The sequence below is a fragment of the Triticum aestivum genome, chromosome 6B (assembly GCF_018294505.1).
Source record: "Triticum aestivum cultivar Chinese Spring chromosome 6B, IWGSC CS RefSeq v2.1, whole genome shotgun sequence".
NCBI classification, from domain to species: domain Eukaryota; kingdom Viridiplantae; phylum Streptophyta; class Magnoliopsida; order Poales; family Poaceae; genus Triticum; species Triticum aestivum.
This window is the reverse complement of record NC_057810.1, coordinates 82,963,760-82,981,593: the sequence shown is the minus strand read 5'-3', so window position 1 is coordinate 82,981,593 and position 17,834 is coordinate 82,963,760. Positions and strand designations below refer to the sequence as shown.

The window sequence follows — 17,834 nt, the reverse complement described above, 5'->3', positions numbered from 1 at the left end:
GCCATGAAATCTATATTTAGACATGTCACATGGTCCCGTCAATAAAGTAAAGCTTCGTGCCACACCCTCATGAACCCTCATTGACCGAAGATAAGGGAGCGCACGACCGGATCGATTCCGATCTAGATATCCAGTGGCGTCATGCGCCAATCAGCAGAATCACTGAGAGAAAGACCGGAACTCGTCGGTCTCTTAATGGAGGAGGCCCGCATTAAGGTGATCGACGACTTGGCGCTTGAAGAAAAGCGGGGCCAAACCACCATTATTCATGCCGAGCGCACATGCATTATGCTAGTATAATAAAATGGTTGTGTGCATCACTTGATGCAGAGGCCGGGGTTATCCTCTCTTACTAAAAAAAACATCATAGGAATGACGGAATGTAGCCTCATACGGAGTAAAGAAAAGAAGATGCTTTAATGATGAGGAAACTATTAACACTGTTTTCCCCACCCTCGCTGTGTCTGAATCCGTCGGTGGCACAATGCAAATTGCTGGCCGGCGTTATCACTGGTGTCATGGGTGTCATGGGTGTGACCTCGCTACGGCTGTCATGGGTGTCGATGGGGTTCCTGCTATTGATGATTGTTCCATGCCGACTGCCGATGGCTGTGCGGACACCGTTGCTATTGCTAAGGGTCAATTGCATGAACCCACCACATTAAAGGCCAGATTATCATAAAACATGGATTTACGTTTTTTTTACTAAAAACATCATATCTAGCGTAATCTTTTGGCCAATAGTAATGATCGACGGATTGGTCTCGTTTGAGTGCCTTTATAATAGGTGGGGTTCACTCATCAGGAGTTGACTTTGCAAAAAAGAAAATGTCGCATAGGCTGCGCGCGGCGGCGCGCCGACGGATATGTCCTGGTCGCGCTGTGTGGCGGACGGGCATGGGGCGCGTGGCGAAGTGCCACATGACGGGGAGGAGGCACGCCTCCAAGGGCACCATGCTTAATGCCTTTGGCGCGAGCTCGTGGCGCGCGACCATAGGGTCAAGAACAAAGAGGTCGACCACGGAGGACGCAACGGATGACGCCTAACCGCGTTCTTGCGCGGCACGTCAAGAGGAAGCATGAGAGTGGGGTGGCCGCGGGGAGGGGCAGCAGCAGCCGCTAGGCGGCGTAGAGCGACGGCGAGGCGGACAGGACCTTGTCCGGAACAAAGTAATGAACACGGAACAACTTTTCCAAACTGGAGCTGTCACTAATGCAGAGAAGAAGCAAAGTGGGTAAAAAGGAAGAACACTGAACAATACATTACCCGATTCTTTTTTATATGCCGGATCCGAATGATGAATCTTGATATGCTTTAAATCATCGGGAGTCAGAATGTATTCCAGGAATTCCTTCCGCATCTCTTTTGATTCCTAGCAAGATAAGAGCATAGATTAATCACTTACCTAGTGCATGCATATATAGGCCCAAGATTAAGATGCAATCATCGAGACGAAATATGAACTGCAGTCTACTGTTGATAGCCGACTAACAGGGGGTTTCCACGACTCATCAAGTTGAAAACCATTCCAGTGACGCATGAAGTTGAATACGTAGTACCCGCAGTCATGGCTACATGTGCAGACGGGAGTTCGATATTAACCATCCGGTACTTGTATCAAACACAATTTTAAGCATCAGAAAATGGGATAACGTAGGAATGCAGGATGCAATTAGTACCCGTTTGGTTGCTGATGTGCAGACTTCAAAATATCAATTTCCCACGGCTTATCAGATGATTTAACCTTGAACCGGTCACACTTGTCAAGAGCATCGCAGATCGACCGCCAAATGCTATGACGAGCCTCACGCAGCAGAGAATCCAAAATACTGACTTTGCGGCTATTCAAGTGGAAAGCATACAGAGTCCAGTGTTGACCATCGTATTCTTCGCCATCCGTTGTTTGTTGACCATGAATGACTGGAATGCATAGCTGTAATATATGCCCACAAGAAAAAATACAAAAGCTCAATATGTATAAATACTAAATGCATACGAGGTATCATCAGTGCACAGCTGCGCGCATCTACTTCACGTAAGCAGAAAATTAGACGATTTTTCATGCATTTAATTCTGCTAATACTACAACCCAAATCAACGCATTTCATTAATACCAAATCAAGGTAATCTAAATACACTGGAGGTGCCTTAACTTGTCGAGCACGGTCACTTTGGTGCCCAAATTTGTAAAATACGCGAAATTAATGCTATAACTTGTCCTATGATGCAAATACGATGCCTTGCCCACGTGTCAGTGGATGACAGCTGAAAGCTGATGAGGTGCTCGTGAGAACATTTTTGCAAAAAAAAATACCAGGATATTTTTTTAGTAATAATTACAAAAGAAAGTCAAATACAGGTCCCACGTGTCATTCTGTTAATACCGCAGAAAAACAAACTGCCTTGCTGATGTTGACTACTGTAAGTACAACTGCTAGCTGGTTCTTTTTTTTTCTGGGTAACTGCTAGCTGGTTTCCTATATAGATCAATTCTACCCCGCAAAGAAAAAGAGAAAAATTCCGACTAGCACTCTGCAATTTCCATTCATGTTATTTACCTTTTTTTCTATTTACTACTGTTTAGTCATATACAAATTACAATAATTATCAATATTTGATTATCGTCTATTTTAAATCTTTATTCTATTTTCATTATTGTGTAGGTTGAATAGGTAAACACGGACATTTTCTAAAAAAAAATTGAATTTAAACAGTTCCACGTATATTATAAAATACTGTAAATGTGGTAAAATGTTATTGGTCTTGATTACCGTGTGGTAAAGTGTAGGTTGAATAGGTAAACACGGACATTTTCTAGAAATTAAGGAGACCATGCGTAGAATGTTATTGGTCTTGATTACCGTGTGATGAGAGAGAAATATTTTTTTCTACTTTAAAGTGCATTGGAAAGATAGAAGTACACTCTTTTGTGGACAAATTTCAAAGCCAAATGTATAGTCTTCACCGAACGGATAGAGTAGCACGATACGTACTTACTTGGAAGACCTTTTAGAAGGAACATAACTAGAGTAATAATTTTGAAATTAAATTTACTGTCATACTACCTATGTCCTGGTTTATTGGTCTTTGTCGTATTTTGTGCCAAATTTTGATCTTAGATTTAACTAAGAAAACAATGCATGTCACAAAAAATAATATCGTTGAAAACTATGTTCAAATAGAATCCAACAATATAATTTTTCATGACATGCATTAATACTTTCTTAGTTAAAATTATGGTTAAAATTCCACACAAAATACAAAGAAGACTAATAAACCAGGACACAGAGGTAGTAGTATTGTAAAATGGGTAGAATGTAGCTAGTGAGTATCATGGTACAATTTTGTGTATCATTGGACCTGAAAATTGGTAGGCAAGTTTAATCAAGGTTTAATTATTTCTGTTATTTCTTGTTTTGATAAAATGAACTTTATTGAATCAGATGTCGAGTCAATATAAGCAGAGAGGGACAATGCCTAACTTTATCCCAAAGCTTACAACAAAGTCTGATCGAGATTACAGGTATGTATGTGACACTTGAAGTAAAGTAGTAAACCAGCCTGTCCATCTCATTATTGCTCATGGTCGAGCTGGTTGAATAAGATATTGTTGTGTCTTCCAAGTGAATGGACCCGGTGTTATAGACCCTGCATGTGCATTCCCAACTAACTTCTCTAGCTATATGTTTTCTAAAGAGTTATGCTATACACACGACAAAATATGGACGACTCATAGAATCCGGCCAGGCAGGCGTGCATACATCGGGCACTGGCCGCTGGATTTCCATGTCGTGCCTGAAGCAATTTCCTTTTCTAAATGGACAGGTAGTCCATCTTTGTTACATAATGCCAATTTTATACTGTATTAATCACTTGGAGCGATGGGAATTTTCTTTTAGAAAAGGAGGATGACCCCCGGCCTCTGCATCTGGGCGATGCATACGGCCACTTTATTAATTATTCTCACAAGACCTTACAAAGTAATACAATAGTAAGACTAAATCCGTCGTCTAAGCAACAAACTGTCGCTACACCTATCCAGTTGATGAAGGGGCGCAGATAGCATGGGCCTAATACCAAACAGACATCGCAGCCAAACCTAACATCTAAGACCTGAGGTCCCATCCAGGACGCCTGCCGGGCATGGATCTCACCGGTCCGGCTTGCTCTCATAGGCCGCCGCCGCCAACTGCCATCGCTCCATCTTCAGAACTGTACTGATGCATCAACCTTGCTCGGTCCAGCTATTGTCGACGCCACCATGGCGCCCAATGGCACCTCCTCCCTGCGCGCAAACAGCTGAGCACGTCACGGTCGCCACTGATACACCTCAGCACCATGCTGCCAAGTACCACCAGCCGACACAGCTTGAAGTCTTTGGAAGATCTGTCGTGCGTAGCACCTGCCGACCAGGCATGACAAAGCGTAGCACCTGTCGGTCAGGTATGACTTGACATCTCCATCGAAGCTCCATGCAAGACGAAGCCGCTCCACCTTCTGCCTCTGATTTCCAGCTCTGCTCCACAAACGATGCTCCCAAGAGAGAAACGACACCGCAATGCCGCCATCGCCCGATCTGGAACACCAGGTCCTAGGGTTTCCCCGGAGCAGCACGAGTGGGTCGACAGTAGTTACACGACGATGCCTTCATCAAGGTAACGGCGTAGAACGCCGCCATCGCCTGCCGTCGGCTCGGTTTTCACCGGCAACCATGTCTCCCCAACTCGCAGCCAGGACTAGATGATGGATCTCGAGATCGAATCACCAAGCCTCTGGCCGGCCACCTCCGACGAAGAAGATGACCACCACCACTAGCTACACCGGCCAGGACAGATCTGTCATGTGCCGCCAAGCAGTCCACCAGGCCCTCGACGCCGTCGCCGATCTAAAGCCAGATGACATGCCGCCGAAGACCGCATCGCGCCGCCGCCCGATCAGGCCAGCCGCCGCAGCAGCCGCCCGTGGCCCGAGGCAGGGCCGACCGCCGCCGCCGTCGAAGTCATCGCCGCCGCTTCTAGATCGGCCGCACCTCCACGCATGTTGGGGCCCCGCCACCCCTGAGACGCGGGAGGGAGGAAGAGCCCCGCCACCGCCGTCGGCCTCCGGGCGCAAGCCGGCGGCGTCCTCCGGCGGCGGCGGGAGGAAGGGAGGAGGATCGGGTCGCCTCTCGAGTGGCGGCTGGGAAGGCCTCCGGAGTCGCCTGGAGGAGCGACCCGGGAGGCAGATGCGTTTGTTCAGATGCCTCCGCTTCCTGTCTGTAGTCGGGTCGATCCCCTCTATTACCAAATATAAGTCTTTTTAGAGATTTCAACAAGTGACTACATACGGAGCAAAATGAGTGAATCTATACTCTAAAATATATCTACATACATCCGTATGTTGTAGTCCATTTGAAATGTCTAAAAAGACTTATATTTAGGAATGAAGGGAGTAACATATGTTTTGCATATGATAATTAAAGGGCTTGCCGACCTGCACCTATGCTTATTTTTCTTGGCTCGGACCAATCACTTCCCAGACGTTGGGATTAATATTTAAAACGTATGATCTGACCGAGACCTAAGATGCAACCTCTTATAGGTAGCTTAATTACCTCAGAATGCAACCTCTTATAGGTAGCTTAATTACCTCAGATTCAGATCCAGATCCAGACAGCAAACTGATGGGCATACAAAATAGAGTCAGTAAAAGGGTGTGTTTTGGTTTGTGCACATGGTTGTCCCATAATTCTTCTTTGGAACTATGGTGAACCGTGGTGGTGGCAGCCAGCCAGCAAAAACCAGCTGGTGTGTTTTGGGATACAATGTTTCATCATGCAAGATCATCGGCAAGGCTGAGGAAAAGCCACATAAAAAGCATCTCGGCCTGAGGTGTGCCGCACAATACTAATGAAGAGAAGCAAAGAATTATGACTGAGTTTTGCAGAGAACTTATTGGGACTCAGACGGCCACTTCATCGGACACCGAGCTGACAATTTTTTTTAAAGAAAAAGGCATACGCCCGACTTTATAAATAAAGCCTCCAGACAGAGCCAACCACAAACACAGTAATCAGCCCACCGACCCATAGAACAAAGTACGAAAACACATAACAAAGGGCATGTAGAAAATATAGGATGGATGAATATTGTGTTGTTTCTGTTGTATCGATCCGACCCTCATATGGGGTATATATTTAGATACATTATAACCGAGCACCTTTCCAACCCTCTCACGCACTCAACACTTGTGGCCATTGGATCGAGCCTGCTACACATTTTTGGCCGTTGGATGCGAGTGGGCCGACTGTTCTTGAGGGTAGCTGCTCCGGTGGAAAAATTGGGTTAATGTGGTTGATTGGGCCATATGACTAGCAGACGGGCCGTCTGGCGTACGTCCATGAAAAAAATACACGCACAAGCGCAACGAGTTAAGCTGTTCCTCTCGTTCTCTCCCTCTGGACCAACAAGATGCCGCTCCCCCTCCCCCGCCCCGATTTCAGTAGCCGCCGCCACGACACCGGCCGCCTGCGGATAGTGCACGGTGATGTGGGGGTCGGCCTCGGTCACGGTCCCATCGTTCAGCCCGTCCGCTTCCTCTATCTCACACACGGCGACGGCGACGAGACGGAAAAGCTGGGTGCGAGGGGATCCCCAGAAAACCAAGGAGGTGTCCCCCACCCCCCTTCCCGTGGTAAATTGGGCGATGCACTCCTGGTGATGTCGTGAGGGAGTATAAACCGGCAGGAGTCCGACGACGGCGAGGGACGCAGTGCGTGAGGACTAGGGAGGGAGAGATGGGAGCGATGGGTTCCCTCCAAAATTCACGCGAACGCCTTCGGCGGTAGCTGTCGAGACGGCCAGCGCCAGCGCGGCCATCAACAAAGTCCGGCTGCTCTTTGGCGTCATGAGCACACCCCTTCTGCCCGTTCCGTCCCGCATCTCAGCGTTAAGGGCAGGCACTCCAATGTCCAATTGTAAGTGCATCTCGATTTATCAGTGTGTGTTAGAGGAAATGCTAAGTCAAATATCGTCTTGGATGTTTATCTGAGTACTCTTGATTTTTTAAACTCGTGGTCTGCAACTCTGCGTACAGTATAGACTAATTACTCTGATTACAGTGCCGCAAAGATTGTTCCTTCTTGCAGGAACAAAGAAGGAGCTCCTAGCAGAATGTTGGTGGTTTAGGATTATGTGTTATTGAACAAGAATGATCATCCCATTGAGTATAAATGTTATTTTAATAATCATTTGGCAGGATTAAAAATAATTTTTGTCTGCTGGAGAGGGCCGACCTTCACCCCTGCGTCGGCGATGCCATGATTTTCATCCGCTGCCACCTGCCAGGATAGGCAAGAAAGCAAGTGCCTCCTCGTGGTGCTGGGAAAACTAAACCTGCTTGTCAGGCGAGGTTCCAGTCCGTCCACCATGAGGATATCTGGAGTTCTGGACTCGCTTATGTACCATGAATTTTTGATGGATATGTTTTTGAGGTTCAGTCTCCCCTTTATTTTGTGGTTCTTCTTTGAGCAATTGAACAGCTTGTTGATTAGATTTTATTTTGATTTGCAGGTACAAGGTTCAGCCCATAACTCTTTACATGGAAATCTTCCATTGGTGTGCCATGCGCCGGACGAGCCAGCACAAGTGACCAAAAGGACTTTCCCAATGGCAAGCAGGGCATTGCCGGCCTATCTTCCTGGTTAAGTGTGCACTTTGCTTGTTTCCTTCACATTATTCAGGCTTTGATTTACTTAGCCACGTGCGTTTCGTGTATTTGATGCAGCACATAGAACAGTCAAGCACTTGATGGTTTTTATTTTCTGTGTATGAGGACAACATGTACTCACTATAACAGATGCCATCAATCTTCATACTAGAAAGAGCTTCATGTGAAGCTTACCATTTACTGTTCACTTCTTAATAGTTGGATCATTCAGTTTAGGAATATACGAGGCATTGGACTTGATTGATGGACCGATGGAGGATCTGATTACCTTGGCAGATGTGATCTCAATGTTATTTCACTTACCATCCTTTTTATTGAGACTGAAGATATTCTACAAGTATTCACTTCTATTGCAGTGTCTCTACCCGAAGTTCATCCATGGCTACTGGACTGGTTAATTAGTGTCCTTCCTGCCAAGATTCACCATTGACGTTATCTATTTGATTTGTGTAATCCACTATACAAGCAAAATTGCTTTTTCCCTTTCAAAATAAACTGTGTAGTGCACATCCAGCATAGGTAAGTCTTCTATATTCTTTCATTTGAATGGAATTCACACAAACAAAAAAAATGACAATCTATGTGAGAAGAATGGCAGTCTGATGACTTCAAATTTTTCCACTTCCAGATTGTGCCAATCTTAGCTCACATCGGCAACTCTATTCGTCATATTCTATATGGATTCCCTCTACTGATTCTATATATAATAAATAAAAAATTCAGTTTATCCATTATAAATAAATTATAATCCTCAGAATTTCTTTATATATTTGCTTTCAGGTTTGGGGACAATGGTCTTTTGCTTAGATAGTAAGCTAAAGTGACGATATAGTATTTCTCCTCTGGCATCTGGGTCTACTTTTGTTCCGACAACTCATACTTTGCCAATCTTCTTGTTTTTGCATTCCTTTTCATTTGCTTCAATTTTGCAGTTTTTCTTTACATGCCAATTATGGCTATATGAATAGCAGTAATGTTTTTTTAATCTAGAATTGTGGCTGTCTTTGTGATTTTCTATAAAACCCAAAAAACTTGCATAGCAGCCAAACCATTCTTACGTAGCGCAAGATATCAATATTCATAATTGCAAGGAAGACTTACATCATTCATTTTAAGTAGTCTTCCAAAATAATTAGATAGAGATTTAACCATCTATTAAAAGAACAAGTTGCTAGGGCAGACTCCCTTTTTGATCATGTACCTTTGATGTAGCTACTAATTCATGATTAGGCATGTACAGACGGAAAACTTCATTCTCGACTCTATAAGATTTTTTATGGAAGTGTTTCATTTGCTTCTCCCCAGCGGAAGTTTCATTTTCCCATACCTTTTGAAATTGCATATTTTTTTACGACAACCAAAGGTTTGAGATGTTCTTTGCTTTTTTATGACGTGCTTCTGCAAAATGCACCATTCAGAAGGATCAAAAGTTGATAATGCGAAAAATGCTTTCAAACTTCATTCTCGATTCTATAACATTTTTATGGAAGTGTTTCATTTGCTTCTCCCCAGTGGAAGTTTCATTTTCCCATACCTTTTGAAATTGCATATTTTTATACGACAACCAAAGGTTTGAGATGTTCTTTGCTTTTTTTATGATGTGCTTCTGCAAAATGCACCATTCAGAAGGATCAAAAGTTGACAATGTGAAAAATTCTTTCATGATGTTAGTCTTTAAAGTTGTATTTGATCTATGACTCCTTTATAATTGATCTAGGGACTTATTCGCAAAAACATGTGTTGACATTATTAGTGCCCTGTATTGTAACCACTTATTTGTATGGTGTAACTATTTACCTTTTTTTATCTCGACTCTTTTGAGAATGTTCAAATTTGTAAACCAAATTCATCCAGTCATTTATATTAAGATTAAGATATTATAATTATAGGTGATGATTTTTTTCACTTATTGTTGACCTGCCATTTTTCCGTATCATTCATAAGTTGTCAGATAACATATGTCAATAACCGGAGCAAGAGGAGAAATGCAACTATAAGTGATGTGCAGTATAAGCTAGGAACAAGAAAAAGAAGTAAATATCTCATCTTCTGCAACAAAAAAGAGAGTGAAGAACATTACCATCCCGTTCTCCAGCATCACCTCCCAATTTAGTTATCAAGTATCTTTATGTTATGAAACCTCCTTTCATCATATTGCCAAAAGAGATGGGCGCGACAACGCGCGCCATCCATGATCTAGGAATATATTGTGAGGGAGAGACTTGGAGTAGAGGGCAAGTCGTACATGTTAAACCTATTCCATCTCTAACTCCTACCTCTATCTTAAACACAATTATATTCTAACATTCCCCCTCAGTCGTAGCGGGAGTGAAGCAGACGATTGTGACTGAATTTGTAGTCTTGCACTTTCGTCGTCTTCTCCACTGCGCCATCATCAACTGCGTCTCTGATGGGTCGACACCTAGGGCGGTGACTGCGTCCCCTTCTGGTGCCTTCCTTGTTTGTCCTCTCTTCCCGCCCGCAGTCACAGCGGGAGTGAGGTGGACGCTAGTGACGACGCAGACGCTGTTGACTGGAGTTGTCGCCGATGAGTTGCTGTAGACGTAGCCATAAATGTCGATGTCGAGGTAGCCAATCATTGTGATATAGCCGTGGTCGAGGTAGTCATGGTCGATGGTGTAGTCGTCGTGGATGATGAAGCCGCACAAAGCCGGAGGCGCAAAAAAAATGCGCTATGACGGTGATGCAGACATGGACGATGCACCTTGCGGATGTCAGAGGGTGCTGTCGGCGATGAATCCACTGGTTTTGCCAAGAACGGAGGAAGCCCGTCGAGCACACATCGGTTTTGCCAGAACCGTGTGGCTGTGTAGGGTCGTCGCTGTAGTGACGCCGTGTCGATGCAGTCGTGCCGTCGTGGATGACACGGTCGATGCCGTCGTCGTGACGCGGGCATTGCCGTCATCGAGGTCGCGTCTTGCAGAAAATTCTGTCAAAGGACGCTAGGTGTGCATCTTGTGGACAAGGTGGCGGCGGTGTGTTGAGAAGATGTTGATGAGGACCACGTTGATGGAGACCTTGGCGATGAAGTGTCGGCGATGGGGATGCAGCGGCAGGTCGACGATGATGCGCCGCGTTGGAGGTGTCCCTCGTGGCGACGAAGTGTCGATGTCGTGCTGTGTCGAGTAAGTATGTTGGCTCGTAGCCTGGCGTAGTCGGACAGCTTGATGTCGTTCGGCTCGATGCAGAGGCGTCGGTGTAGCTGTGCATGCAGTACAGATCGGCGACGACGGTCGATGCAGCCATGCAGAAGATGATGTAACTCGGCTCGGGTTGTAGCGGTTGCTGTAGACGATGGTGTCGCGGGAGTCGTTGCAGATTGCTCGGTGCTGGAGGTGGTGCGCTGTCGTCTGTAGCACGCGCGTTGACGAAGCCATGTTGCGGTACGGGATGTCGATGACAAACTGGTGTGAAGCCGCACAATTGCCGCGTGAAGCTGAACCACTGCGGAGATCTCATCGTAGCTTTGCATGGCATGAGCGTGCATGCCTGATCTGAGTACAGGAGCACAGGAGCACCTCAGATCGAGTAGCCCCTGGTTCCGATGGGATCGGGACGATGCTCAAATCGGTGTGCTTGCCTGAGGACGCCGCATACGCGTTCTGGCGCACGTAGTTTGCCAGCAGCGATGATAACCTTGGTCGCGTGCGTGTCACGATCACATCACCGGACGGAGGCCCGTTGTGGATGCCGGCGTAGCTCATGTGGAGGTGCATCCGATGCATGCGGGTTGACGAAGTAGGGGCCGGCATCCGGGGTGGCTGTTTGTCGATGCAGATCGGATCGAGTCCATGTGACTCGCCGGGTGTCCAACTATCGATGCGCTTGTACGCCCGTGGCGGTGATGTAGATCGCGTCGGGGAGGTGTCTGGCTGATGTGCTCGTCCGACGAAGTTGTGCGTCGCTCGGACGTCAGGCGGGCCGTCGCTGGTCGCGGACCCTCCTGGCCTGCGCGTAGCTTGTCGAGCTTGACGTCGAGCCGGCCGTCGAGGGAGTACTGCCCGCCTCCTGCGCGTGGATTCGGGTCAGATTGGATCTGAAGGATCCGATGAAGACGCCCCGGAGTCCCGTCTCCTATTAAACTAGTTTTCTGCGTCTTTTTGCTTCCACTAGTTAGTACTTGTCCCACTCGGTTCGCTTAAGTTGCCTCATGTTTTTTTCAAGCAACTACGTTCCAGTTTTCTGCGTCTTTTTGTTGAATTTGTTATCCGATTCTGGTGATCCGATGTGAACTGCAGCTAGCTAGCTGTGTGGTGCTAGTTGTCGTTGGCTCGTTGCACATGGACTCAAGCAGGATGGCGGCAATGCCATTTTGCTACTGCCATGCTTTTTCTTTCTTTGAGATGAGATGTAGGATTTGAGTTGGCTAACATTTCAAATATTGCGGGTTACTCCCTTTGTTTCTAAATACAAGTCTTTTTTAGAGATTTCAATACGAACTACATACGGATGTATATAAATATTTTTTAGAGTAGATTCACTCATTTTTCTCCGTATGTAGTCCGTATTAGAATCTCTAAAAAGACTTATACTTAGGAACGGAGGGAGTAGTTTTGAAGAAATCAAAAGGTCTCACTTATTATTTCTGGCAAAAAAAGAAGATGAATAGTTTTGGTTCTAATGATCAGGAACAGGGATAGGTGAACCAATTGAGATTAGCCTGGATCTACCGCTGCATGTTGAGATTAGCAAACCTTTTGTATTAGTGCTGCGATTAAGTGAAACATGTTTCGAGGTGACTCATTTTGCATGGATTTTTTCTGAATTTCCATCTGGTTCCGAACTCGGAATTTAGAGGCCTCCTTCTGACGAATGGATGTTGAATCCCATGAGTGTGACCTGGGAGTTGGAAGATGCTCCTTCCTGTATGCTGAATTGAAACTGCCTACCTGGTGCTTGGGATTCAATAACCTTTGCTTTGAGATTCACAAACTTTTTGCATGAGTGGTGTGATGGAGAATCTTCATACTTCCCAAAGTTTAGATAAAGCTCACATGTCTATCTTTCTGTGAGTAGTGGCCTAACAAACTGAAACGTTTTTCATGCTAACTTCCCTCTGTTATCTTATCTCTGGACAGGTAAGATAGAGTGACTTTGCTTCAGTCCAATAGTCGGACGCGCTTACTTGCTTGATGGCCGTGCATTCTGTGAGTTTATGAGTTCAACATTTGCGAAGAAGAAAAAAGGTCTCACTTATTCCTGGCAAAAGCTGAATAATCTGGCAAAAACTTTTGCTCAGGTGATGTGATTAAGCAAAACATGGTTTGTAACATACATAAACGGATTAACACCAGTTACCTTTCCAGTGAGAGTGCAAGCACAAATGGTTAGGTTAGTGGTAGGGACAAGGGACAAAGGAATTATCAGTTGACAGACGCTGTGATTAAGTAAAACTGAGCAGAGCTCTAGTTTTATTTCTTTGGATGTCCACAGGTGACGACGTTGGTGAACACAAAGGATTATCATCGGTACCTCTTTTCTTCGGGAGGGGATTATCAATTGGTAAAATTATCACTGCCATTTTTAGCATACCATTATCAGTTGTTGTTGTCACCGTCGTTGTCGTTGGGGAATAAGATACGTCATTTTTGATATAATGTCCTGTCTTGTGTCACCGAAAGGTCGCCCGGACTCTAATGTGAGTCATATAAGCCAAACCCTTTTACTGAGGAGACACTGTCCGTTGCTTATCATGCTATTTCACTGGTCCAAAAGAGGCCCTAGATCTGTTCTGTAAAGGAAATGGATTCTTCAAATTTGAGATTATCCTCCGGTTATATCAACACAATCCGTGACACCAGTTGCCTCTGCAATAGCAGCGTGAGAACAAAATGTAGTGGCATAACCTTCTATGTTGATGCGTCTCACCGACACGGTTGTACACGAGTGATACCGGTAATAAGATGATCACCAATTGCGTCTTTTTATGGCAAGATCACAAATTATCCCTTTTTAGATTAAGGTTATCACTTTATCAGTAGCTTGATCAGTAGAGCACCGTATTATTTACTGGGAGAACTTGTGTTTGTAATCTTTTTTTTAGGAACTTGTGTTTGTAATCTGACAGTGATATCACTGTAGAAAACATTAAAAAATCTATCACGCTACATGCATGATCAATTCCGTGTTGGGGAATAACATGGTTGTGCATTTGTCTGACTCACAACACAATTCCCCTAGGAAGAAAAAGAGAGAATACAACAGCATTGGAATTATAAAGGAATTGCAGTAACCATGTAAGTACTCTTCAGTGGGGTTACACAGGACCATTACTTGAAGGTGACAAGTGGAGATCCCGCGGTCCTGAAGTAGTCAGCCAGATCAATATTCAGGTCGTTGTACATGCTCAGGAATGGATGAGCCTGGGTGTCAGAGGAAACAGATAGAAGAAATGGGTAAAGATCAGTGGCTTGCTGTGTCAAATGACGCTTTCGGACGAACATACAAACTGTGAAGCCGACAGAAATTTCCTTACTGATAGGATTTGTGCAGATGACCTATTTGTAGCCTCTTTTTGCATGCTGAAAAATTCAGAAAGAAATTAAGAGAATAGATATTAGCCTTCTTTTGGACACTGATTTCCAGTAAATAAAATAAGGAAATCAGTTGATCTGTCCACAGATGAAGGTGACTAGGTGAGTGCAACAAAAAGAAACATGTGATGATGTTGGCATGCATATTCCAGCGCAGGAATTTTGGCGTGAGAATCACTACTTGACAGGCAAAAGGTAGAAAAACCACTATGATAACTAAGCTCACAGTTTAAATCTTAACAAATTGCAAATATTGCTCAAGTATTGTTGATTAACAGGGAGGAGGGGGGCAATGGAGAAGCACAAATACCACGCAGAAATGAATGAACAGAACTCTGGTGAAAACTGGTCTGATGGTGCAGAAGGTGATGGTTGGTCGACAACAGCTTCAAGAAGTTCATAAAAGCTATCACGAGGAGGATATGGGAAATTGCCAGTGGCACATTCCAGCATAACTAGGCCCAAGCTCCATATGTCACTCATATAACCATGTTTCTGCCCGCTGATTCTTTCTGGCTGTCAAGAGTATACATTTTAGATTCGTTAGCTGAAACAAAAAATGGTGGACGTCTTTTCATGCCACACTGGAAGACATGCTTACATAATTCAAACAAACTTTCACGCACCGCCATGTAGTTAAATATGCCAGTAAATATATCTCGCTGTGTAGAAGAACTAGAAATGATGGCACTAACACCAAAATCTGATATCTTTACTTCACCCCTATGATTTATTAATATATTTGATGGTTTCAGATCTCGGTGTATAATGCGCTTCTCATGATGCAAGTACATCAGTCCTTTCAACACCTGCACGAGGAAGTAAAAATTATCGATTGAAAAGGTCTATTTGATCTTAAGGTGAAAAAAAAAACATTCTGATAATAACAAAAAACTATGTGGTTACTTATGTGTCATTTTACTGGCCTGCTTACAAATTGCAGCAAGGTAGGCCTCTGGAACGGTTCTAACAGTCATCAGGAAATCAGCCAGAGAGCCTCCATCCATATACTCCAAAGCAATAGAAATGACACCATTGACATAGAAACACTGATAGCATGTGACAACATATTGACACTGTGTTGACAAACTTATTTTCAACTCCTGGGCAAGTTGCTTGCGTATGCTTTCCTGAATATTGAGTTGTATAACCTGCAAACATGAAAGTCACATGAATTGGGGTAAAGACCCTAGGCAAAATATCAGAGATTATAACTACCACTATAGTTTCTACTTCCTACAGAAAGAAATAGAAGGAACCAAAATTATAAATCATCAAATACTTTATTTTTTGGGCAATACCTTGAGAGCAAAAAACTGGCCAGTCCATTTCTGGCGCACCAATTGCACGGTTCCACTACTACTTTTCCCAATCACTTTGATTACTTCCAGATCATGTATGCTCAACTGATGGTTATCTAACGGCTCTATAGGAGGAGCCTAGAGAAGTCGAGTATGGCAACGGAAAGAAGGCGAGACACAAGTTAGATGAATGAAGAGCATAACAAGTTAAGAACAACAATGTAATTAGACAATTCCCACAAGAAATGGTGTTAAACAGCAATCTTCCACTATAAGCAAGTGAGCATCGGCATTCAGGATAAATTTAACCATTGGATACATCATAAATTACTTCTGTAATAACTGCATTTGCGGATATCCCACATGAAAATCACCTATGTATTCCCTCCGCATGGAATTAGTTGACGCACAAACGGATGTATCTCGCATTGAAATACGTCTAGATAGATCCGTTTGAGCACTAATCCCGGACGAAGGAAATACATAGTATCATCTGTCCTAAATTGTTGTTCTGAAAAAGAATACGAAACCCCTGCTCCGTACCTGCTAATCCAACCACACATCCTAATATCTAAATATGTTCACGTCATCAATGAAATTACGAAAACCAATACAACTACCAATATGCCGAGCGCAGCCCTACGTTCTTTTCCTATGAACGGCTAAGACCAGACGCGTGGAGGAATTTTTCATCTGAGTGCCCGGTCATGTTTTAGTGGCTTACCTCGCCTTCCTCGGTCTGCGGGGTGATGCGGAGGCCGTCCTTGTTGACGAGCAGGTTGCCGTCGCCGTCCTTGAACATCCCGATCTGCATCCTGTCCCCGTCCCGCGCTGGAGCCCAGCTGACCACAACCACCGTGAAATCAAATCAATCAGCACGACTGCAAGAGCAATACGTCCAATGAAAACAAAAATGGCGAAAGAAGAGGGGTGAGGGTTTGAGGTTACAAGAATCTGCCCATGGTGGACTCGTGGGAGGGGAGAGCGATCTTTCCCGGCTTCTTCAACAGCAGCGGCGGTGTAGGGCTCCCTCGCCGGGGTGAGTGGATGGATGAGTCTTCGTCCGCCTCATCTTTGCTCTGCTTTTTCTGGAATTAAGCATTACGGTACCAGTATAAATGGCTGGCAAAATTGGCAGTTTGGCATAATTGGTCAACGGCTTGAAAAAATATACATAGTGCACAATAAGGCGGCATGTACATACATACATAGGATGTGTAGACAAAAATAAACGTACAATTGCAATCTATCTTAATCAAACAAACCTGTAGTAAGATTCTTAAGAATTAAAGCCCTCTACAATCCTTTGAATTTTAAGAGGATTCTACTGAGACTGCAAAAGTGGTATTCTATCCCAAGACCAAAGCTTTTCATGCTAACGGCATGATCCAGTTTGGGAGGCGCAAGACGGCGCCGAATCCACCCACACATCCACTACTGATTCAGCTAGATGAAAATACTGCGGAAAATGCAAGTCCCGGCTCCTCTCTGCTACGGTAAGCAAGCAATCATCTTAAAAAAGTTAAAACCGGCTATAGCCACCAAAAAGAAGTGGTGTGCTACATGAAAAGCTTGTCTATATGACAAGTCTAGTGAGAAGAGAAGCTCACTTTCGAAAGCCGCAATATTTGTGATGTCTTATTTTCTCGTCCGGCTAAGTAAAATTTCTATACTCTGATCATTTTTAAAGATGGATAAAAAACCGTTATTCTAGGCCCTATGTGAAAAGCTTGTTTGTTTACCATAGCAAGGCTAGTAAGAATAAAGCACCCCGCAAAAAGAAAAACTGAGAAGAAAAGTTCATAAAGAGGTTTTGAACTTCCTAAAAGAAACCAAAAGATTGCGATTTTGCATAGTAAACACCTCATTGGAAACTCCAGCATCCTAGGCAACATGATGTGCGATTTCTCTGCAAACTGAACGACGTCATCTGTCTCTGGGGAAGCTCACACGGAAGCCGCCGTAACAGTGACACGAAGGCTTAGGACAGGCAGTTCTCACTATCAACCTCTCTTTCATCCCCAAGCACCCAGATTCCACAGCAAAAATCAACGGCTAGTCCAGCAAACCTGGCGTGTTGTGGTTCCTGTCCCCACGTTGACAGCTCTGGAATCTGGTGGCTGTACTAGGATCCTGCTATAAGAAGCCACTCTACAGAATCACTAGCTGCAGGCCCAGGAATGAGCCTGATTTTACTAGTACTACTGCCCCTGGAGTTAGTAAAAAAATTGGAACAGTTTATGCATATCATTTCCAACATATTCCCAGTGT

The 17,834-nt window shown here is 44.4% G+C and overlaps 1 protein-coding gene across 11 annotated transcripts in view; it reads right to left on the bottom strand.

Annotated features, from left to right (window-relative positions):
- Positions 1-13,801: 13,801 nt before the first annotated feature.
- The window catches only part of LOC123135936 (mitogen-activated protein kinase kinase 2), a 20,019-nt gene continuing 15,986 nt past the window's right edge, over positions 13,802-17,834 (bottom strand). For 7 of the 11 annotated variants that reach the window (XM_044555203.1, XM_044555199.1, XM_044555196.1 and 4 more), the window contains 8 exons: positions 16,512-16,651; positions 16,288-16,405; positions 15,564-15,701; positions 15,189-15,413; positions 14,889-15,071; positions 14,573-14,778; positions 14,205-14,250; positions 13,802-14,091 (listed from right to left, as the gene is read on the bottom strand). In XM_044555203.1, the coding sequence (XP_044411138.1) occupies positions 13,999-14,091; positions 14,205-14,250; positions 14,573-14,778; positions 14,889-15,071; positions 15,189-15,413; positions 15,564-15,701; positions 16,288-16,405; positions 16,512-16,525 (1,023 nt within the window). In that variant the 5' untranslated portion in view covers positions 16,526-16,651 and the 3' untranslated portion in view covers positions 13,802-13,998. Of the gene's footprint in view, positions 14,092-14,204; positions 14,251-14,567; positions 14,779-14,863; positions 15,072-15,168; positions 15,414-15,563; positions 15,702-16,287; positions 16,406-16,511; positions 16,652-17,834 lie in introns of those variants that run through there. The other 4 variants (XR_006466356.1, XR_006466359.1, XR_006466358.1 and 1 more) reach the window with 4 other exon arrangements.